At 44.3% G+C, this 25,286-nt stretch overlaps 1 protein-coding gene across 1 annotated transcript in view; it reads left to right on the forward strand.

The window, feature by feature from the left end:
* SETD5 (SET domain containing 5) overlaps positions 1-25,286 on the forward strand; it is a 205,005-nt gene that overhangs the window by 90,863 nt on the left and 88,856 nt on the right. Inside the window, exon 3 of the mRNA XM_068264802.1 lies at positions 21,130-21,313. Within this exon, the coding sequence (XP_068120903.1) occupies positions 21,243-21,313 (71 nt within the window). The 5' untranslated portion in view covers positions 21,130-21,242. The remainder of the gene's footprint in view (positions 1-21,129; positions 21,314-25,286) is intronic.

Here is a 25,286-nt window from a genome sequence, read left to right on the forward strand (position 1 = left end):
GCAGAGACTGACAGGTAATGTATACTGCACCAGGCATGGGCCACATTGGACATGGGAGGGGGTTTCATCACTTGTCCCAATATCGCTTGCTGTACGCACTCTATCAACCACGACGGCCCAACATATTGCAGCGTGTTGCATCGTCGATCAGGCATGCACTTGGCACCGATTTTTATCTGATTCAATAATATTTCTCGAATGGGATGAGTGAATGGGACCCCGAATTACATCCTCCTCAGAGTTGTGACAACTCTGAGGGGGAATAGTTTTTAATGCCACAGGGGCGTTAATCAATCAGAAGAAAAAAGGATGCAAGGTCACATGAAGATTCTGTGGATCAGAATGGGGAAGGGGGTGGGCAGTAAATTCACCCGAAAGCCTCGGATTACTCCTTTTACCAGCCAGTCTCTTGCCATCCAATGCCTGAGAATAGCTGTGCATTTCTGATATGAGGATGCCAGTGACTCTGCATATATTGAGGCAGGGCACACACACATGCTAGTGCAGTATTCCCAAGAGTCTCTTATCTGTCCACATAGCAATAGTGACTTGACTCGCGTCTGTCACGCCATTGATTTTCTGTGGATTGATCATCTTCTGTCTCATGAATATTTATGGAGTCCATTAAACTGGAAATAGATTCACCACTACATGCGTTTAGCATTACATCTCACTGCTTGCAATCTGACAGCTGGCCATACACTGATAGATTTCCACCCAGTCCAAAACTACCAATCCCTTTCAGAAAGGAATCTATTCAGAGTGATTCCTACCACACGCAGCACACCAGGGAATCTATTGAAAAATCGATTGAACCACAGCCTTGCACTGTTGGATGCAACACTACGGCCTATCGATGACTCACTGCGAATTCTCCAAGCGACCTAGATTTTCCTTCCTGACCAGTACTTTCTATCAACATTTGATAAGGCCTGTGCCACACTGTAGACCTCTCGCACTATGCAGGTACACTTAAAGAGAAACTCCGACCAAGAATTGAACTTTATCCCAATCAGTAGCTGATGCCCCCTTTTACATGAGAAATCTATTCATTTTCACAAACAGACCATCAGGGGGCGCTGTATAGGTGGCCATACACTTGTTAGATTAGCAGCAGATAGATCATCAGATAGATTTTCTGATCTATCTGATTTTTTTTTTTTTACTAGGAACAGAATTCCAATAGATTTCAGTATGAAATCTTTTGAAAATCGATCTGATGGCATTTTTTTTGCCATCCGATTTCCATTAGGTCCAATGCAAAATGATAAGCCATCTCAATAGATAAGCCTAAAGTTTCCAACATGTCAGATCAATTGAAATCGATCGAAATCGGCCACAAATCGATCGATTGATCAATCAATTTGCGCTTGATCGATATCGATCGGCCAAAAATCGGGTGAGTGTATGGGCCCCTTATGACTGGTATTGTGGTGAAACCCTTCCCACAAGAAACTCTTGAGTACATACTCCTGGCAGTTTCCTGTCTGAACCTTGCTGCATTGTGGGAAATGGCTGTTTACAGCTGTTTCCAACTGCCAAACAAGCATGCAGCAGCTACATCACCTGCCAACAGTAAAAATGTCACCATGTTATGTCAGAATGTAAATCAGGGATTTAAAAGATTTTACAACGGGCAAACATTGACTAAATCATTTATACATAATTATTGTAAAAAATGAAGCACTTTTTTTTTATTACATTTTCACTGGAGTTCCTCTTTACAGCCTTTATGGACAGGCTCATGCAGGTGTGTATTTTTTTTGTTGTTGTTTTTTTTTACTTCAGTTTCAGAGGGTGATACTTATGTCTGACACTAATTGCCATGATTGCTTTGGGACTTGGAATTGTTCAGTTTGGGATTTAGCTTGGGCTTCAGGTTATTACTTGCTTCTTGAGCAGTCTGCACCTATACATCTCTGCTACTGATCACCTATCTCATGCAGGCTATTCTCATTGTTATAATACATTTAAAAAGGTGAACTATCCTCTGAATACTATTAGCCTCCACTCACATTATACACATAAAAATCTGATGGTAAAACTGACAAATATTGGCATAGCGGATGGTGGCGTAATGATCATCACTCTCGCCTTGCAGCATTGGGCTCCTGGTTTGATTCTCAGCCAGGTAACTATCTGTACAGTTTATATGTTCTCCACGTATCTACATGGGTTTTCTCCGGGCACTTCGGTTTCCTCCCACATCCCCAAAACAAATCAGTTAATTGGCTTCCCCCTGAATTGTCCCTAGACTACAATACATGCACTACACAATACATACATAGACATATGACTATGGTAGGGATTACATTGTGAGCCCCTCTGATGGACAGTTAGTGACATATCGGGAATATTTCTGGCGACCATATTGCAGGTGTGCACAGGCCTCTTTTGGGAGCGTTTAGAAATAGTCGGGGTTGGCTCACAATCTGGAGCTCTTCAGTGCTTTGCTGATTGCCGGTGATCAGCAAAGCGCTGTGACTGTTTCCCTATGGGAACATTCTCACTACAGCGTTTGCCATTTGCACAAATTCGCTGCACGAGGGATTTTGGGGGCAATTGCATTGTGATTTGGAAATGGGAATCACAAATTGTGGTAACACTAAACTTCGTGCCACACAACCGTGATTTGCGCTCCCAGTGTGAGCTGCCCTTCAGTGTTTCTCAACAAGATATTGGTATGTAGCCCTTATAAAATCTCATGCATACCAAGTACATGGTTCTAGGTACAACTGACCTCAGCTACCCCTTAAGTACTCCTCTACTGTTTATAAAGGATTTCCACACTTTCCCAATTGCTTTTGATTAAATAAAATGCTTTTTCAGATTAGTTTTTATGTAGGGCAATTTTATATTTTCTGAAACCAAGCCCAAGTACCCTGCGAACCCATCAGAAATCCCCCTTGGGGTATGTGTAGCACATGTTGATACCCTACTTGTAAGGTTGCTCATACACCTGGCAATGTGTGATCAGATCAATCAAGAGACAGATCTCTCTTGCTAATCAAATTTTTGTCAGAGAGAGATTTCAATTTTTGCCAGTTCCTGGCGGTCTCCACCGCTTCCCCATCTCCCAAGTGCCGTTGTCACACGGAGCGCCACCATGTGGTGCCACATATATTGCGTGTATTGTAAACTTTCGGGCAGGGTCCTCCTCCTTTTATGTCCTACCTGATCATGCACCGCCATTACTGTGCACCCATGCCATGCATTTGAGTGAACCTAACTTGCCTAATCTCCATGCTCCATCCAGTGACTAAGCATTGCCTTGTACTCCTACTGTGCTGCGTGATCTGTTTTTTGTTGTATTCCTGTATTGTCCTATCACTCTGCCTCTGTCACCCCCAAATATTGTCTGTAACCTAAACTAATGTCCAGCGCTGCGCTTGGTTGCACTTCAGGAGAGTTGGGGATGGGGGGGGGGGGGGGGGGAGGCCGAGAGTCATGGCAGCTGTACAGGTGAGATTTACATTGCAAGGGCACTGGGTGGTTATATTTACATTTGGGGAGGCACCTTTTCGGTTTGAAAAAATGATCAAATCGGATGGTTGATCTGGCCGCAACATCTGTAGATATATGGCCAGCTTCAGAGGAAGGATAGCCAGAGCCACTTTGCTGTGTGAGAAGCATACTTTTTCTTCATGGAGGCCCCGTGCACACCAAAAACCTCTAGCAGATCCACAAAAATGCTAGAGGTTGGTGAAGCAGATTTCAGAGCGTTTCTAGGCATTAGAGAGGTTTTCTAAACATGCCTAGCGTTTTTTGGAGCATTTTTGTGTAGCAGATTACAAATATTGTTACAGTAAAGCTGTTACTGAACAGCTTCTGCAACAAAAACGCCTGGAAAACCTCTCTGATCTAGCGTTTCTCAGAGCAGTTTTCCACTTTCCTATACTTTTAACATTGAGGCAGAAACGCCTCAGAAATCTAAAGAATGCTGTAGCCCCCGAGTTTGCGTTTGTGGAAAAAAACGAACCTCTCTGGTGGTCACCAGCCCATTCACTTCCATTAGCCAATCGGTTTTCCCCCTGCAAGAGTTTAAATAAAAACGCATCAGAACCTCTCTGGTGTGCACCAGCCCGGAGAGTATGGCCGGTGAAGCTTTTATATTGTTACTATGCCATCAAAGCCATCTCTGTGCATTACCAGAGAGCAAGTGGCTAGACGGCTAGGTAGCCTGCTCCTTCCTCCTTCCCAGCGTCTGGAAGCATCTCCGCAATACTCAGGCGTGCTGTAGCTTGTTCTGTTTTGGCGTGGAGCAGGCTTGTGTCCTGCAGATTGTTTCACTAAAGCTCCCAGCCTTCCCTGATCAAAAGCATTTCCTCAGTTTAGACTTGAACATTGTCCCGGCGGTGACATCAGCAGTTCCTAACAGAGGCATCCAGCCATCCACTTATCGGAAAGGAAATGACGTGGCGAACGTGGCCCGGTCTGTCTTCTGCCCTCGATTGCCCAATATTTGCACAAGCAGCTCTTATGTGCAGCCTTGTGCTCTGCTGTGAAATGTAACAACTACACCCTGCAGTGCAAACAAGGCTGAATTGTGATTTCCACCCCCAAGGGTGAATGTTGGTTGTACTAGTTTATGAAAACTGGAAGCTGTTTGCAGCAACCAAGTAATCATAGGGCAAGGCTCACACTATGAAAAAACGGATCCTTTTTTCATTATAGATCAGGCATCAGTTGTTGTTTTTTTATCTGTTAAAGTTCCATTGCCACATGCCTGGTGTTTCAGTTGCTGTCACGTTCCACCGCTGCTGGTACCACTGCTTTGGTTCGTTGCACGAGGAAGCACCATATACAGATTGGAGCCCCAGCAGAAGCATTGAGGGCTCCCCATTGGATCCTCGCTCAAACAAGTGAGGCTTCTTATTGGTCTGTTGCAATCCAGTGGCAGTCTGATGCTTCTGAGAGGACTCGGATCTGTATACCGCAGCTTCTCCTGTACAGTGGACAGAGCGGTGGTGGAGACAGCGGCGGCAGAGGACCTGAATGTGACAGCAGTGGGTGTGTAAAATTTTGCCAAACATACGTGCAGAGCTGTAGAGTTGTAGAGTGCATATGTGACGACTAGCCTAGTGAGAATAAACACAGTCCATTTTCATAGGCTACCGTTTATTTCATCTGCATCCGCTTTCGTCTGGCCGATATGTGAAAATTGTAGACCACACATCTTTGTGTTTTTGTTTATGGGAACCAATCCGGTGTGAACGGATCCTATTGGCCCGAAGTGTCTATTTTACTAACCTGCTTTGGAAAGTTAGAATTTCCCACAATGCAAATGAGGTTGACAGCAAACTGTCAGGACTGTGGTCATGACATCACACTGGGGGGTGGTGGGGGGTTCCACCACAATATCAGCCATACAGACCACCCCTGATAATGTATTTGGGAAAAGGAAAATATTTCTCCTGGGAAAGGGGGTGTCTGCTACGGATTGGGATGAAGTTCAACCCTGGGGTAAAGTTCCTCTGCCGCACCGCCAAAAACATCTTTTGCGTTAATACGGGGTAATCCCCTTCTGGCCAACAGCCTCACAGGAAAAGACGCTCGCTTTTGCTCACTTCCTGTTTTGGAAATGCACCTCTGTGCATTTGTAAAATATATGCTTCTGTGCATGTGCGCTGCACTGACGTAATTTTTTTTTAAATCCCTGCGTCGCCATAGATTTACATGACTTCCAGTCCACCGCAGGTCGACACATAACCGCACTGTAACGTAGATCTATCCGAGCGTCGAGGATGTGCCCGAAAACATCATTTCTGTTGCATCACGCCGTACCGCATCGGTATGAAAGTCTCCATATACTTTCATTGCTCTGTTGTGGGGTTCGGTAAAATGACTGCACCACGCTGCCTCACAGTGGTATGTTGTGGTGCAGTGTCAGTGTTCTCCCCAGAATTTTCTTCCAGCCGGGTGGCATAAAAAAACGTAACCTGGTGGAGAGAAATGAGTTTGCAGGGCCGGTGCTTCTGTGTGCAATTCTGCTTACAGAATAGGGGGAGGGGAGCCAATGACAGCCGGGTGCGCACCAAAACTAGCCGGGTGGAGCACCCGGATAAAAGAGCCTGGGGAGGACACTGAGTGTAACGGGCGCTCTGTGACGCAACTTGCAGCACTGCAATGCACCACCTATGTGATGTTTCCAGTGCAGCGAGTGCATTGTGGTACAATAGTGTAGCATGGTAACGCTGTATGCAGTGTGTTATCACAAAACACAGGAGTTAACCGTTACAGTGCAGCATACTTTTCATCTACTGTATGCGACGCTACGCACAGATTACGCTTGGTGACGCTTTCTCAATCCGTTGCATTCCTGCTGCTACTGGGAACAAAATGGCCACTGTGGACAAAGCCTTAGTTGATTTGTTATACTTTGGAAACACTTTCCAGGGCCTTCTTTAGAGTACCTGTGTTTAAAAGTTTCTGCATACCACAGATGTCCATACGAGGCTCTGACTTGCTTGTACTTGTATAGCAAGGCAGGGTTTGGTTCAGCGATGAAGCTGTGAACACGTTGAACTTGGATAGCCGACTCTGAATCCCTCACTGAAGTTAGGCTGCTGATTTATAAAACTGCACGGAAGATGCAAGCTGCCCCTTTCCCCGCTTATGTAGACTTCCTCCACATTGCCAATCTGACATGGTAGCAGCTTACTTAAGACACCACTTCTCCTGATTGCTGGGACTACACCAGCTGCATGTTCTCTGTCTCAATCAATGTGGGTGGCTAATTTTATAACAAAACATGCTGCATCTGTTACTTTGCTTCCCTAAGTAATGCTTCTATCAAAGTACAGCAAAGTCCCCATTATCCAGCACCCTCGGGGATTGGCTGATGCCGGTTAAGTGTGCTTTCTGGTTACTTGAGACTCCATGTTAAAGTGTACCTGGGATGGTGATTGTAAGAAAAAATACACATACCTGGGGCTTCCTCCAGCCCCCTCAAGCCTGATCGCTGGAGGAAACCCCAGGTATGCGTATTTTTTTTTTATTTTTTTTTTTACAATCACCATCTCAGGTTCACTTTAAAAATAAGCCTAGCTGATCCTGTACTGTACCCCACTCTATGCATAACATAAACTCTGTATTAATATTAAAATAGTCATCTGTCTGTCCTGCTGGGGCCTGTGTCCTGTTGGTGGCCTTCTGTCCTCTATCTACTGGTGGCCTGTGTACTTCAGTTGGACACTGTCCTGCCTGGGGGCCTCTGCACACAATCATAATGCCTGGGAGGAGTTGGCACGGCACAAGGAAGAAGATGAAAAAAAAATGCGGCCTAGCCACAAGACTGAAGCCTGGGCCTCAATTTAGAGCTCTAGCCGTGAATGAAGGGAGGGCTTGCGCGGTAGTCCGGTCACTGTTGGATTTTTTGCACAAAGTTTCTCAAAGGCTCTAAGACAGGTGTAGGGAACCTATGGCTCGGGAGCCAGATGTGGCTCTTTTGATGGCTACATCTAGCTCACGGGGGTTGATTCACTAAGCTACACTGCTCAAGAAGTGCAGTTTAGTGTGGCAGCACAAGTAAAATACTACTACTGTAGCGTGCGCTACTGACTTATACTCGCTACCCCAAAATGAATGGCTGCTCCAGTTGTCCCACTCTTTACCGTCAGGTCCTGTGACTTTGTAGGACGACTTCCCGCACTTTGGCCCAATAGGCTGCCTGTCACTTGACAGTAAGCCTATTGGGCCAAAGTGCGGGGATCTCATCCTACGTAGTGAATCCTAGTCGGCTAGCTAATTGTACAAGCTTTTAGTCTGTGTTTCTCCTGTCTGTCTCTCGGGGAAATTGCTGATGTTGATGAAACCCAAGAGAAGCTGAAGATGTGCATGACACTTCCGCTGCCCGGCTGATCAACTGTATACACAGCACCAACAGGGATGTAAGCCCTCTGCTGCGCATGCGCACTGTGCCAGTTTGAAACCTATGGCTCTCACAGAATTACATTTTAAAATATGTGGCGTTATGGCTCTCAGCTAAAAAGGTTCCTGACCCCTGGTCTAAGGGGTGGGGAAGCCTTGGGTGGGGAGCCGCAGAATTCAGGTATTTTTAACCGGAAAAGTGCTGTAGTGAAATTTTGGTTCATTTCATTAGAAAACCTTTATGAAAGGGCGGTGCCCTCCAGTGGCCAGTTGTATTGTTGCGGCTGTAAACCCACATACCTCTTTTCTTATAAATCGTACTGTACAGTACAAAACCTATTAACCAGGCTTTTTGTCTTGTTTTATTTTGCTGCCTGAAAGCGTTAATTTTTAGACATGCAAGTGACAGCTCCTGTCTTGTGGTATGTGGTGATATATTAAACCTCACTGATGAGCAAATTATCCATTAGCCATATACAGTATACTGGGAGCACAGGATAGCAGAGTGAAGGCACAAGGGTGCAAAGTTGAGGGACAAAGGGGGAGACTGGAGGCACAGTGGGGGCACAGGATGGCAGAGTTGAGGCACAGTTGGATGTGGGGGGTGGGGGGGGGGCAGCACTGGAGCCACAGAATAGCAGAGTGGAAGCATAGGGGGCACTGGATGTACTGGATGGAAGAGTGGCAGGGAAGGAGGACACTGGAGGCACAGAAGTGTAGCATTTGGGAGCATAGGGGCACACTGGAGGGGGGGGGGTCAAAGTTTAGGGACACATGGGTTTACTGGAGGCACAGTGGGGGCACAGGATGGCAGAGTTGAGGTACAGATGGATGTGGGGGGGGGGTGGGGGGGCAGCACTGGAGTTACAGAATAGCAGAGTGGAAGCATGGGGCGGGGGGGGGGCACTGGATGTACTGGATGGAAGAGTGGCAGGGCAAGAGGACACTGGAGGCACAGAAGTGTTACATTTGGGAGCATAGGGGGGACACTGGAGGGGGGGGAATCAAAGTTGAGGGACACATGGGTACACTGGAGGCACCGTGGGGACACAGGATGGCAGAGTTGAGGTACAGGTGGGCGGGAGGGGGGGACACTAGAGACCCCGTGGAGCACAGTGTTCTGACTTGCATACAAACTCAAGTACCCATCTCCTATAACCAGGGACTACCTGTGTAAACAATCATCACTCCACTGTAAAATGTGGGGTTCAATCTCCCGTTTCAGCTGGCTTCCTAGTAGACAGGCCAATTGTCTTAAATCATGGCTCACCTGGACACAGCATTGGTTTATAGAGAGGGTGTTTCTCTGTTACAAGTCTCTACGTGAGCTGGTTGGTATTTTGGTATTTTTTTCTTCGATTTCTTAATCAAGGCAAAGGTTATCACAGAAACGTGAACAATGAGGACTGGATTCCTGTGGGCAAACCGGTTCACACATTTACAGTTGCAACACAGCCAAATGTGTGTCCTGCTGATTTTAAGCATCTTCCTTTTTTTTCTGTGAATATTTTTATTTTTTTAATTTCTATTCCTCCTCAGGTTACAAATCCTGTTTGTCACGTTACGGGCAGAGGGGGTTGGTGAATATTGGCTTTCATTGTGTTTGGTTTCGTAGACAGCAGTTTGCTCATGTGAGGTGTAATTACTTTTCATTACTCTTAAAGTGCACCTGAGACGGTTTTATTCTCATATGAGGCTTCCTCCAGCGCCCTGAAGGCCACTCTGTGACGGGCCGCTCCTGTGCCCCGCTGGGCGGACTGGTACTCTGAGCAAGTCGTGCTTCATCATGCTTGGCCGGCTGCACTCACTTGAGTTGGCTATTAGCATTCTGCGTCTGCACAGTAACTACCGCGCAGGCGTAGAACGCTCCCGTATGGGCCGCACATGTGCAATGAAGTGAGATTCAGCCAGAGTACTGGCACGTCCAGCGAAGGACAGGAGCTGCCCAGGGAGACTTTTTCTTTTGAGGTTTCTTGAGGCCCGTTTTCCATGTATTTTTTACGTAGTGGTGGGGATGCTATCAGTGGGATTCCCTTCGGTCTGCACATGTACGCCATGACACCCTGGGCTTCATTGTTTACACTATGTTCATCGGCCCATAGGTGCTTGCAGTAACAGGCTACTGCCCTTGCATCAGATCGGATACTTCCGGCGCACTGAAAGGGACCACAATAAGTGTGAAAGTCTCCATAGTCTTTAATTGCTTTTGCGGCCCCTTGTGGTAAAATAGGGTAACACAACGCAGGTTTAACCTGGAAGTATAAAAGGGGCCTCAGGGTTACCTTGTTGTAACAGTGGAGTTTAAGGTCTATTGTACCTTAACATTCGTTACCAAATCTGCAGAGATCAGATACCTCCAGTGGGAACGTCATAAGTGACCCAGCAAACCTGAGCTGGATTTATTAAAAACATGTCTTCTACTCAGGTTGCATACATACATCAAATTTTGATTGGCCACTCACAGAAATGTTACTACTTCCATGTAGTATGAGAGTCAGCAGATTGTGAATACTATGAACAGATTGTGTAGGTAAACTCTCATAATGCATCAAAGTGGTAAAATTGGCCAATCAAAATGTGTGTTCGAGATTTAAGCTGTTATGCTTTGCTTTCCTTAACTGGTTTTTTAGGTTTTCTGCTTGCGGTCTATTGGAGCGAGTTGACCTCATTTACTACTGGTGATCCTGGGGATACGAAATAAGCTACCGCAATTGAGAGAAGCCAGAGACTCTTAACTCGTCCCCATGCTGCAAAAAATGTTTAATTTGTGACCGCCTCTGTCACGCTTGGAGAGATTTCTCCACTTCCTGTCCAGGCAGGAAGTTATGGAAACTTTCAGACAAGGATGCAGGACAGCAGTTGAAATCCTAACCCCCTTGCCACTTTATGTTTAACTAGGATAAACCACAAACCGTATTTAAAAAAAAAATAAACTACAATAAACCATTAAAGAAAAATCACTATAGTTACCTTGCGCTTAAAAACTTCGTCAATACTTGTGCTCCTATCTGCATGCAAACTTTTTTTTCATGTTGTACACAATGTGGCTGTAGCTGATCCTTCCCTGTCCTCATTGTGGGGAACTTAAAATAATGTCCAGCTGGAAAAACACTTAGTACACGTTTTAACACATTCAAACATGACTTCAAAAACGGACTCTTTTGTCTCTCTGCCCTAACCCTTCATTACGGAGTAACCGTGTCTCATCTCGTCTGTCTTTGAGATTGTTTCCCCACCAGCCTCCCCTTCTACTGCGTATAGTTCATACATGTTATGAGTGTGAACCTGCAGCTTTCACAAATCTTTTATTCATTGTTCGGGCAGAGCAGCACATCTGCTTTATCAATAAGGGATAAAGTGATTTGAGACAGTTTAAGAACTCTGTCTGGTACACACCATGCAGTTTCGGTCAGACGAGTCAAATAGATCATTTGTGGCAGGTCCGATCTGATTTCCCATTGATTTTCTGATCACTTCTATATAAAATCGATCAGAAAAAGGATTGGAAGTCAAATCGGACCTGTGCAAAACTATCAATTCGACCAGTCTGATAGGAAAGGGCATGGTGCGTACCAGACATTACGCAGGTTACAAAGTTCTAGATCTGGTGGGATATTGATATTTATAACACTGAGCACTTCACTGTACCAGAGATTGACCTGTCCTTTGAGCGGAAGTTCCCTCCTAAGCTACTACATAAACACTGAAAAATAGATCATGTGAATCGACCGATGAACGATCGTTCTGCGATCTGTGATTCAAGATATCCACGTGATGTGAAGGTTTTAAGACTACAGATGATACGCTAAACGATGAGATTGATAAACATTGTTGGATCTAGGCGATGTTTAACCGCTTTATCCACAAGTCAGTAGATATACGTCCTCTGACCTCATCTAAGCCAGGGGTCTCCAAACTTTTTCAGTCAAGGGCCAGGTCAACATACTTCAGACTGCTGGGAAACCGGAACATACCGTACATAAAAATATGTTGAAAAACATTACATTGAATCTAAGTATTGATTCCCCCTAATCATGCCCGGAGGAGAACTCCCAGCAGCAGCCGTTCAGTCATGCGGCACCCAGAGAATGTCTTAGTGCACCAGACAGTGAAACATGCCCAGGTGATAACCTGCCATCCAATTGGACAGCAGTGTCACCTGATGCAGAATTGGAAGCCAGCGAATGACTGCTCACTGGCTTCTACAGTATGTGGATGGGCAATGCCAGCACTGCTATTCTATATGTGGGGCGCGACATTTAAAGGTGCACATCTATAAGTTATACATTTTGTGTTTGGGGGGCCAGTGGGAAAGCCTTGGAGGGCCGCATTTGGCCCGCGGTCCTTAGTTTGAGGACCACTGATCTAAGCCACAAGTCAGTAGATCTACTGACTTGTACAGAAGCAGTGCTGTGCAGGATTGGGCTTGCTCCTGTGCACAATTCTGGCACTATCTGATGATGAACGGGAATATGTTTCCTGAGCTGATGAGATTGATTTTTCCTATTAAAAAATACTTTTACTTTCTCATTTCATAGTGAAAAATACACTCTGCAGCATTATTTCAGAATCAAATATCTTCACCAGAAATTGTGACCGGAACATAATCTAAGTTTTGTGATGAGCAGAAAGAATAGCCAAACAAAATTTGTGTTTTTTATCTACAGTAGCACTTTTTATTTTTAAACTGGAATTGGTAAAACTGAAAAAAAAAATTTTTTTTTTTTTTTCCCATTAAAATTCATAGAAAACAAAATTGTTCGAGGGAAAAAATGGCATACAATGAAAGCCTAGTTTGTCTTGAAAAAAACAATATATATTTCATTTCTGTGTCGTAAGTAGGAATAAAGTTATTTCTGATTAAATAAGGACATAGCTAAACTGTCAAAACTGCTCTGGCCATAAGTGGGAAAAAAGGCCTGGATGTGAAGTGGTTAAGCGTTGATAGCTCTGCACACACTGCTGAGTATGAATGATTATCTGCAGCAGTAATCCGGCATTAGGGATGAGCTTCTGAATCCTGCAGAATTTCAATTCCCTGAAAAAATCAAAAAGAGGTATTTGGAAATAAGAGTCCCAAAAAAATTGGAATTCCACTGAATGCCACATTCCCGAGAGCCGTATTCCAAGTACCAAGACTTGGACTTCTTAGGCCAATCACAAGACTCAAAATTATTAGGCCAATTACAGAATTTGGAAATCTGCTGCAGTTGGCATTTGGAATTGAGGATTATGGGTAATACAGCGTACGCCCGCGGAATTTGGAAATCAACAAACTTTATGGAAGTGGACCTGAACTCTTGCACAGGACAGAAGGAAAACAGAGAGAAATGCACCCTGTATGTATTTAGAGAGTTTAGCCTGTCTGATTACCCCTCATCTGTGACTAATCACAACTGTAATTTGATCTCTCACCCTGTCACCTGACTGCCACGGCAGATAAGCTCATTTTAAAGCACAGAATGCTAACAGTATGGCTGCTTCCATGAAAGCAGGAAGTAGAAACTGTGTAGATTTATTGCAGGATTTGTATCAGCTGTAACTAATGTTTTCCTTAATAGGTTGTTATGCTGTTGCTTATCTTTTAGAGCAGAGAGTTCAGGTCAGGCTTAACATCCATAAGAAAAAATCAGCGGAATTCGTAAATTCCAATTTGGAATGTTAGATGTCGGAATGCCGAATTCTGTCTGAATCGAAAATCGACATTTCCGACCATCCCTATCTGTCGTTGTTCGAATTGACTGAGCGTTGTCATCTCTTGTCCCTTTAACCCATGGGGTGCAGTGTTCTCCCCAGAATTTGTTTCCAGCCGGGTGGCATGAAATAGTAGCCGGGTGGCATGAAAAAGTAGCCGGGTGGGGCGAGATGAAAATGCGGAACAACTCTGTTTACAGCATAGGAGGAGGTGAGGAGCTGAGCCAATGACAGCCGGGTGGTCACCAAATCTAGCCGGGTGGAGCACCCGGCTAAAAGAGCCTGGGGAGAACACTGGGGTGGATTCTTTGATTAATGCACAATATGGTTCTTTTCGGCCAATGTTTGCCCTCCGTGTGTGCGAGCCTTTAGGAAATCTTCCCGACATTCTGGGTAATACTGCGCGATGCGTCTAAAGTCTGTTTCTTCTAAACGTTCATTCCTTGAGAATGGAAGTGCTGTAGCTAATGAATAAGCACCGCTCTATAGATAGAACCTGCTTGACAGAATCAGGTCCCAGGAAGCAGGCCTTATTCTTCTGTGCCGCATCCTGTGCCACCTGTTCAGTTGCAGGAAGAGGGGCCACTTGTAGTAGCTTATCTGCAGTAAACCTCTAGAGACAGCCTACAACCATAAATCACTGTAGAGCAGGAAAAAGGTGCAGAACCTCTGTGAGTTGAGTGTATCACGTAATGCAGACCTCATTCGAGGTAACTGGAGGGATGTGACTTATCCCATAATGCAGCTGGGCTATGTGGTGGTCTCTTACGTTGGAACCTGAAAGTAGACTGGGTGACGGTGTACTGTGTTCTGCTTATTTTTCATTGTTAAATAAGTGACTTTACAACATAGATGTGAAATATGCCCTTATATGGACCCAGTTCTTTTCAACCCCCCCCCCCCCCCCAGCCCCCCCCCACCCCCTAAAACTGTGTTGTGGTTCCCTGCAGAGTTTTCAGCAATGTAGCGACTTGACTGTCCTGGCTGAAGTGCTCCTCCATTAGGCTGCTTTTCTCTCTCAAACGCAAGTGCAATTGTGCTGCATTGGCGATCGTGCAACCTGCTATTTGCATTTGCTAAAATTGTGCCTTGAACTGCCAATGTGATTGCACCGAAAATCGTGCAGGCAGATGATTGTGTTTCGGGCAAAAACGTATAGCGCTGATGGTAGTGCCGGCTCTGCCCTTGTATTGCTGATATTACTTTCCTGAAAGGGAGAGCCTTTTATTATTGTTTTTACCCTTCCACCCACAACAAAAATCATCCGACTCCAACTCCTCAGTTTATTGAAACCTTGGACTCCCACTCCAGGTACCCAAAATTGCTCTGACTCCTCGACTCCACAGCCTTGGTTACATCCAGTGCTGTGGAGTCGGAGTAATTTTGGGCACCCGGAGTCGGTGTCGTTTATTTCCTAAACTGAGGAGTCGGATGATTTTTGTACAAAATCCACAGCACTGTTAAGTGTTAAACTAAGGAGTCTGAGTCATTTTGGGTACCCGGAGTCGAAGTTGGAGTCGTGGTTTCATAAACTGAGGAGTTGGAAGATTTTTGTACCGACTCCACAGCCCTGCAAAAATCATCCGACTCCTCAGTTTAAGGAAACGGACTCTGGGTGCCCAAAATTGCCCAGACTTCGACTCTGACTCCACAGCCCTGGTTATATCTCCAGTCAAGAATGCCCACCTTGGCAGTGTTCGCTCTATAGTGTATATGAAGAGCTGTGAAATATTGCCTTCTAGACGATCAGAGTTCTGTTACCGATTTGGCAGGAGGTGTGATAGAAATACCAATCCAGGTGGTTGCATAGTTCTCAGCTGTATTTGCTATTTTTTTGCTTGGTAGTTCTGATAGTTTTCATGTCCAGATTGTGAATTCCTTTCTGCTGATCAGCCAGCTTTCAGCAGAGCACATACAGTCCACAGACCTTCTAAAAAAATTCATTTTGAAATCTTTTGATGGTCAGCATTATCCTTTGTTGCTTACATATTTTTTTTTTATTTTTTTTACTGCTTGTTGTTGTATTTATTGCTGTGCTAATGTTGGTTCTGCCCAGAATATGGAACCTCGTCTCACACAAGTTGTGTACCACGTAACGAAAGTTAGCATGCATCCTGGTTTCTCTCATTGGCTTGCTCAGGAAGGAAATACCAGAAGTTTTTTTCTGTTAAACTAAGCGGGGCCCTGTAGTATTGGCCGTAGTGATACTGTTCTTCTGCTATGCCTGCCGGTTTGCCACTGTTAATGGCTATATAGACTGGCTTATCGAGCTGCCGTGTCACTAAGGGAAGACCCCATACAAGTTACAAAGGGTAGAGTTTCAGAGCGGTCTTTATGATTGACACTCTGGCCTGAGGTCCTGGTATTCGCTTTACACAAGAACATAGTTTGAGTTTAGCCTTGCAGTGCTAAGTCACGGTCCTACTCTGGGCCAGGACATTGTATGCATGAAGTTTGTATGTTCTCTGGGTTTTTGTGGTGTTCCTCAGGATCAGTGTTTCTCAAACCTTTCCTCATAACCCCCCAACGATGCATGTTTTAAGGTCAAACCTAACCTATGCACAGGTGGGTTAGTTGGTGTCTCAGCTCGGTGGATTCCATGTAGCTGAGACCTAGGTCAGGTTACCTGCAATTCATGGACTGTTGCTGTGGCCACTCAAGTTTCCTCCTAAATCCTAAAAAACACCCAGATAAGGGTCCCCCCCCCCTCTCCAAAGGAGCTGTGGTAGGGAATAGGGATATCACCTTAGATTGTGAGCTCTTCTGAGGACAGTTGGTAACATGACTATGTACTCTGTAAAGTGCTGCAGAAGATGTCAGTGCTGTATAGACACACAGTGATTGCAATAGTACAGCTTCCCATTTGGTTCATTTTTTTTCCTCAGCTACTGGTAGGGTCAGCAGCTTCTTCTGAAATGTAGGCCATAATATTGCTGTTAGAACATGAGACTGTGAACCCATTACAGGGACTGATGTGAATGGCTGTCTGTGCTCTGCATAGTGCTACATAATGTTGGCACCGTATGCATGCATTATGCATTATATGCTGTTAAGGGCTAATACTTGTTGTGATGACGTGATGCTCCTAGACGTACTGTGCTTGCTTATCAAATCATTTCATAAAAATTCTGTCTTGCAAAAGCGCTCTTAAAGGGGAACTGAAGAGAGAGCTATATGGAGGCTGTCCTGTTTATTTCCTTTTAATCAATACCAGTTGCCTGGCAGCCCTGCTGGTCTATTTCTCTGCAGTAGTATCTGATTAAAACCAGAAACAAGCATGCAGCTAGTCTTGTCAGATCAGACGTATAAGTCTGAACCACTGACACACCTGATCTGCTGCATGCTTGTTCAGGGGCTATGGCTAATAGTATTAGAGGCAGAGGATCAGCAGGGCTGCCAGGCAACTGGTATTGTCTAAAAGGAAATAAACATGACAGCCTCCATATACCTCTCTCTTCAGTTCCCCTTTAAAGGATACCTGAAGTGACGTGATGAGATAGACATGTGTATGTACAGTGCCTAGCACACAAATAACTATGCTGTGTTCCTTTTTTTTTTTCTCTGCCTGAAAGAGGTAAATATCAGGTATGTAAGTGGCTGACTCAGTCCTGACTCAGACAGGAAATCACTACAGTGTGACCCTCACTGATAAGAAATTCCCCTTTTTTTTACCTCTTGCCCTCAGAAGCCATTTTCTGTTAGGAAACTGTTTTATAGTTGGAATTTCTTATCAGTGAGGGTCACACATAGTTTGAGTTTAGCCTTGCAGTGCTAAGTCACGGTCCTACTCTGTGCCAGGACATTGTATGCATGAAGTTTGTATGTTCTCTGTGTTTTTGTGGTCTTCCTCAGGATCAGTTTCTCAAACCTTTCCTCATAACCCCCCACGGTGCATGTTTTAAGGTCAAACCCACTGTAGTGACTTCCTGTCTGAGTCAGGACTGAGTCAGCCACTTGCATACCTGATATTTAACTCTTTCAGGCAGAGAAATCAAGGAACACACATAGTTATTTGTGTGCTAGGCACTGTACATACACATGTCTATCTCATCACGTCACTTCGGGTATCCTTTAAACCAAGTTACTTGCAAATTAAGGTTTTCCTGTATTTGTTAACGAGCCCACTGATGAACATGGGATGTCAGCTGTGATTCTGCATTGCCTTGAAACTGATATCACAACATAGTGGATGCAAGTAGGTTGGAAATGCCATCGTCCCTTCAGACCTCAGAGACTCCAGCAGTTCCAGATGTGAGATGGTTTCTCCAGGGCTGTTTGCTGCAGGGTTACAAAATCTGTCAGGCTCTGATTGTGAAATACCGTGCCCTGTGACTTCCTGGTGGTTAGTTATAAATGACATGCCATTTCTAGCTTCCCCTGTAGTATGATATGGCTGATGGCAATATACTGAGGCAGAGGCCAGATATAGTTATCGAAACTGATGGTTGATCGGTCACCAAATCTAAATGTATGGCCACCTTAAAGAGACACTGAAGCGAAAAAAATATATATGATAGAATGAATTGGTTGTGGACTATGAATAATTACTAGAAGATTAGCAGCAAAGAAAATATTCTCATATTTTTATTTTCAGGTATATGGTGTTTTTTCTAACATTGCATCATTCTATAATATGTGCAGATTACACAACACTCAGCATTCAAAATGATTCTTTCAGAGCAGTCTGTGAACTAATGACCTCTCCTCTGGCAGAGGAAAAGTAAACAGTTGAGATAATAAAAGTCAGAAGACAGCCCTCTCCAGGACTTTTGAAAGTCGCAGAGCTTAATGGCTTTTTTGCATAGAGATAACTGGAGTTTCTTAACTCTTCCTGCGCTGGAAACAATTAGACTGATGTATCTGATCTTAATGTTTTATTTCTTAGCTGTACTACACATACAAATTATAATATCATAAGTTTTTTTTTCGCTTCAGTGTCTCTTTAAGTGTGGTCGTTCTGAACCCTGCATAGACGAGAGACAGTAAAGCAACTATATTCTGTGTTACAGCAGCTAGATCTGGGTGGATACTTGAACTTCAGATGCACCTCAAAGTTCAACTCCAGAGAAATGATTTTAGTTTTAAAACCTGGAAAAGAGGTAGAACTACTTTTGGGTTTGCACTGTCTCATCTGGTTAAACTGCCTCTACTTATCTGGCTTATTGGGAATAGGTACAGCGAGAGACATGGCAGCGCTTTCAAACAGACGTTATACCTGAATGATCAATCTGCATGGATGTGCAGAGCTCCAGTAACTGGACAATATTACACACCTAGCACTCACTACAGGCAAAGGGGGGGGTCGGACTGTGGGGGGTTGCTATAGCTTCAGTAAATGTGCGCACAGATTACCTAATAGACTTCCCCACGGAGATGACGGATCAATGCAGATTGATCATTCAGGTATAACTTCTGTATGAACGCGCTGCCATGTCTCCCGCTGTACAAATTGAATGTAAGTATACTAGTGGCTAGCTGCATTCATTGCTTCAAATCAAAATCTTTTAGATTAGAATTAGTACATAATTTCATCAGTTTTGCATTCAAGGTATGTATTTAGCCCCAGTGGGGCTCTGCATTGCCTCTGTTTGTTTTCATTGCAGCTGCAGCCTTGAGCGCTGTCGTCTGTCTGTCTGTCTTATTGGGAATAGGGACAATCTTTCTAGCAAGGGGCATGGATCAAGCAGATACACAGTGGCTATATCTCTATGATGCTGGGAATACACGGCTGGATTGTGAGCCAGTTAGATGGCTCGATAGATAACTTTTGACACGTCCGATCTCCTGCCCGATCGTTTCCGCGCTCGATTCCTCATGGAACACAATGGAAAAAGATAAGAACGAGCGGAAGAGAATCGCCTGCGGAATCGATCGAGCGGGAAAATCGAGCCGTGTATGCCCAGCATAATGGCTGATCTACACCATGCCGTTTTCCAATCCGATAGATGGATGGATTAATCAATCAATCATTTCTAGCATGTTTGATCTGCTTCCAATCAAGAAAGGGATTGATAATCTGCAGTTCTGATCTCAAAATCAATCTCTTTCTTGATCAGAACCAGATTGGATGTGTTGGAAATTACCGATTGATGTCAGGAAAATTTCATGATCAGTATCGGCTAGATTGGAGTTTGGCCTAATGCAGTCAAAGACAAACACTTATATAGCGCTTTTCTCCTGGCGGACTCGAAGCGCCAGAGCCGCAGCCACTAGGACGCGCTCTATAGGCAGTAGCAGTGTTGAGCCCAATCTACACGATACGATTCTTTGTAGAATTTGATTACGATTCTATTTACGATTCGATTAAATCCAACATGTCCGATTCGATTTGATTCAATTTGATTTGCCATTGCAAAACAATGGCAAATTTAATTGAATCGAATCGAATTGAATCGAATCAGGATCGGATCTGTTGGATTTAATCGAATCGTAAATAGAATCGTAATCGAATCGTACAAAGAATCGTATCGTGTAGATTGGGCTTAAGGGAGACTTGCCTAAGGTCTCCTACTGAATAGGTGCTGGCTTACGGAACAGGCAGAGCCGAGATTCGAACCCTGGTCTCCCGTGTCAGAGGCAGAGCCCTTAACCAGCCCACTGCCCAGTCCAGTATTCTGGCAGTGCACTTTTCCTCTGTCCAGTCAGCAGTCTGGGAGGACCTCTGACCTTTCTGTGTTTGATGTAGTGTAGTAGAGAAGAATGTGGACAGTGCTTTGGCTGGCATGTGTGGAGCCGTCTGACCGCATTGGTTCAGGAGTAGCCGTTTATTTTATGTGCCATATCTTAGCTGTGTGTATATAGTAGTTTGTAAACCAGCTTAAAGGGAACCTGAAGTGAGATGGATATGGAGGTGGACATATTTATTTAATGTTTAACAATACCAGTTGCCTGGCTGTCCTGCTGAATCTCTGCCTCTAATACTGTTAGCCATAGACCCTGAACAAGTATGCAGATCAGAAGTTTCTGACAAAAATCTGGTCAGATTAGCTGCATGCTTGTCTCAGGTGTGTGATTCACACTGCTGCAGCCAATGGGATCAGCAGGACAGCCAGGCAACTGGTATTGTTTAAAGTGGACCTGAACTCTTGCACAGAACAGAAGGGAAACAGAGAAATGCACCCTGTATGTATTTAGATAGTTTAGCCTGTCTAATTCACCCTTATCTGTGACTAATCACAACTGTAATTTGATCTCTTCTGTGTCAGCTCAGGAATCTCCTCCGCCATGGCAGAGCAGCTAACTTGTAAACACAGGATGTTAACATCATGTCTACTTTTATGAAAGCAGGAAGTAGACACACTACAGAGGTATTGCAGGATTTGTATCAGCTGTAACAAACAAATGTTTTTCTGTAAAGGTTATTATGCTGTTGCTTATCTTTTAGAGCAGTGGGGAAGCCCTGAGTACAGGTCTGCTTTAAAAGGAAGGAAATATGGCAGCGTCCATATACCCTGTGCTTTAGGTTCCTGTTAAGAACGGTTTAGGCATACTGACATGTAACCATTGGTAAACGGTGTTGGTCAGATACCCAGCTACCCATGTAACGCCTCTCTTTTCTCTCGCCAGGTTTCCTCATGTCCATGAAGTGTCTATCGAGGCTTTGCGGCTCCCCGCCCTCGGTGTGGTCAGTCGCTGCGATTCCGACCCCGTGATTCTCTCCGACCTCTGTGCCGGACGTCATGAGCATTGTAATCCCTCTGGAAGTCACCACACCAGATACATCCTACTCAGACATGGCCGCCGGATCAGAGTAAGACAGACTATTCCCTCTAGTACCTGCTCTCCGCCACTTCTCACAGTGTGCACACTTTATTAAGAAAGGGGCGGGGAAACCAGTGACTAATGGGGAGCTTTGCTCAGAGTAACCAATCAGGTTTCAGCTGCTCCACTTTAGTTTTTTTTTTTTTTATTATTATTTTTTTTCTTCTCCTGTCTTGATAAAGCTTATTTGTGTTTTTTCCCATTTGTTGTTCTTTTTGCCAGATTCAAACTGAGTCTAAAAGTTTCCATTAATTCATCCAGCTGATGGGTATCTCAGAAACATGTAATATAATATATTCACAATTTTGTACAGCTTTCTTAGTAATGTGGGCGTGTCCAGGAATTGGGGCAATGTTAGATGTGGCTCTTTTATACATTCGTTTTACAGTAGCTTCTTAATCGATATCATATTGTTGAAGGGAGCTTGTCAGTAAAGAAGTGGTGGTTTGTTGAATTCGGCCTCCGGGCTTGTCCTGCTCATCACTGTAAAATGCCGACCTGGAACTAGCATGCATGTATTCATGTGAAAATACTAGATCTGTGCTCTCTCTGCATCAGTGACTGGCTGAGAAGCATGACAGCACACTAGCATTTTGTTATAGGTCATTAATGTGCAGGCACTGTATTCTTTGCATGTGACAGTTTGGGCTGGCAGTCTGCTGGCAGACAGTGGCCACGCTGCCTGTATCGCCTTGCGGACTGAAGGAGGGGGAAGCAGAAGGGTCCCCACAGCACCCTGAGCATTTGGACATTACCTATGTATACCCATCACAGAATACCTGTACAATTATCCCAAATGGCAGCCAAACCGATCAAGGCGCTAGTATGGATGAGGTGAGCCAGCAAGAAAGTCCATAGGGAAATTCTGCTAATGTGATTGGGTGAAGACCACCTTCTAGAACTGCTGGGTTTCAGATAGGATGTAGTAATTACCTTATTTTTTCGGACTATAAGATGCTCCTGACCATAAGACACACCTAGGTACAGAGGACAAAAACCAGGGGAAAAAATATATTCTAAACCTGGTGCATCCCTGGTGAAGGTGCATCTTGTGGATTATGCCCCCTTTGTACCTCATGCCCCCTTGTACTCCTCCATTTGTACAGGGAGTCCCCGACATTGCGGCGGGTTGGAGTTGCGTATTGGCAGGCGTTCACGAGTCAAGAACTTCCTGCATTTGCACTATAAGACACAGTAACGGTTTTCCGCACTTTTGGGGGAGGAAAAGTGAGTCTTGTAGTCCAAAAAATACAGTATACACACCCACACTATTCAGCCAATTAAAATGCTTCAAGTTGTAAACTTTGCTGTAACTGGAGAACTGTTCCCTGTGGACTTTCCCGATGGCTCACCTAAATCATACTAGCTCCACAATCTGTTTGGCCTGGTGCTCGCTAGAGGAGTTTTTCTGAGCGTTTTGAATTTTTAAATCTGCTGCTAATGTTATCCTATGTGTCTGTGCACACTGGAGCAATGAGGTTTTGTAAAAAACCCCATAGCATTACATTGGGAAGAGCTTTTAGAGGTTTCAAAACCTCTTCCCAATGTAATGCTATGGGGTTTTTTACAAAACCTTATTGCTTCAGTGTGCACAGACACATAGGATAACATTAGCAGCAGATTTAAGAACTCAAAACGCTCAGGGCTCTTTCACACTAGATGCTGCGGTAGAAAAGGCTGAAAGTCAGCCTTTTGCTTAACGCCAATACATAGCGTTTTCAAAGCGTTTTCAAAGCCTTTTGAAAGAGTTTTACAGCCCATATGAAAACGTCCTTTTTTTTTTCTTCTATAAAAATAAGTAAACAAGATAGCTGTAAAACGCTTTGAAAAGGCTTTGAAAACGCTGAAGTTGGCGTTTTCCATTGACTATCATTGAAACGCCAACAGCCAACTCCGGCTGTTAACAGCCCTGAAAAAGCTCCTGGGAGCGTTGAAACGCAACGCTCCAAAACGCCGAGTTAGATGTGAAAGGTAAAATGAAAGTCTATGGACTTTCTTTTACCTAGCAAAACGCCAACTTCAGCCGTGGCGTTAAAACGCCGAAAAATCCCTCTGGTGTGAAAGGGCCCTCAGAAAACCTCCTCTGGTGTGCACCAGGCCTTAGTTCATGAAAAGGTTTTACTGTCCACATGTCCTTCAGAACAGAATATGAAGCTTGGGATACGGAACGGGTGGGATTGTAAGTAACGTGTTTTTTCAGGGGAAAATATCAGATTATCATATGGTCAGCAGTTTATAGCGCTGGTCGTTTTTGATTTGGGGTTTTCCACCCAGGTAACCTGATTGTGATCTCTTGATTGCAAAAAATGTGACGTGTCCACGGCTTTCAAATGAGGATTACTGCAGTGTACTGTTGCTTTTTGGTCTGTTTTATTGCCCTCGGTTTTTCTGTACTGTATTTGCTCTTTTACCCACTAACTTTGATGATGGCAGAGGTTGTGTTTGGACCGAGCAGATATTCTCATGTATGCCTTGAGTTTGTGCCCACAGCATAGCTCCTTTTAGTATAACCAGGTTTTTGGGAGGAGGGAATGGGCTGCACATTGTTTTTCCAACAACTGTAGCGAGAAGAATTTGGAGGCTGCCATATTTATTTCCTTTTAAACAACAATACCAGTTGCCTGGCAGCCCTGCTGATTTATTTAGATTCAGTAGAGTCTTAATCACACACCAGAAACCACTATGCAGCTAATCTTGTCAGATGTGACAATGTCAGAAACGCCTGATAAACCTGCATGCCTGTTCAGGGGCTATGGCTAAAAGTATTAGAGGGAGAGGATTAGCAGGATAGCCAGGCAACTAGTATTGTTTTAATAGGGAATAAACATGACAGCCTCCATATCCATCTTGTTTCAGTCGTCCTTTAAAAGGTGACAATACTATCTTAATGCAAGAATACCCTATTTAATAAGCATATCTGTGTCTGGGAGGCTGCATTGGGATTCCAGATGCTGACATTACCTGTAGAGATACCTGATTGCTTCAGCTTCGCTGCCCTGGAACATGCATACTTCCAGGAGTGCTATCATGGCGGCTTCCATCATGCTGTTTAGCTTTGTGACGGCATCCTCTGTTGTGACAGAGTTGTGATGTTGTGTTAGAGAGTTGTCCAAAGCTTAGCTGTACTCGATGGTATTCACCCCAGACTCCTGCAGGGCTGTGGAGTTAGGAGTCGAGGACTCTGAGCCATTTTGGGTACCTGGATTTGGTGGTTTCATAAACTGAGGAGTTGGAGTCGGATTATTATTATTATTTTTTTGTACTGACACCACAGCCCTGGACTTAAAGGATACCTGAACTGACATGTGACATGATGAGATAGACATGTGTATGTACAGTGCCTAGCACACAAATAACTATGCTGTGTTTTTTCTTTCTCTGCCTGAAAGAGTTAAATATCAGGTATGAAAGTGGCTGACTCAGTCCTGACTCAGACAGGAAGTGACTACAGTGTGACCTTCACTGATAAGAAATTCCAACTATAAAACACTTTCCTAGCAGAAAATGGCTTCTGAGAGCAAGAAAGAGGTAAAAAAAAAGGGGAATTTCTTATCAGTGAGGGTCACACTGTAGTCACTTCCTGTCTGAGTCAGGACTGAGTCAGCCACTTTCATACCTGATATTTAACTCTTTCAGGCAGAGAAAGAAAAAAAGGAACACAGCATAGTGATTTGTGTGCTAGGCACTGTACGTACACATGTCTATCTCATTATGTCACATTTCAGTTCGGGTATCCTTTAAGGAATAATACCGGTCATGGTGAAATAAGGATTTCCATAACGAGATACAAGATGTAGCAGTGTTTCTGAAACCTGTCTCAGGGCCCATTTCTCGCATGCAATTTGTGTACGGTTGCAGGCATGCTTTTTTTAAAGGAATTTGTGAAAATACTTCCCTTTTTTTTTTTTTTTTTTTCATGCGTGATTTAAACGGGAATCTTCGCATCTGATTTTTAATCTCCA

The sequence above is a fragment of the Hyperolius riggenbachi genome, unplaced genomic scaffold (assembly GCF_040937935.1).
Source record: "Hyperolius riggenbachi isolate aHypRig1 unplaced genomic scaffold, aHypRig1.pri scaffold_164, whole genome shotgun sequence".
Classification (NCBI taxonomy): domain Eukaryota; kingdom Metazoa; phylum Chordata; class Amphibia; order Anura; family Hyperoliidae; genus Hyperolius; species Hyperolius riggenbachi.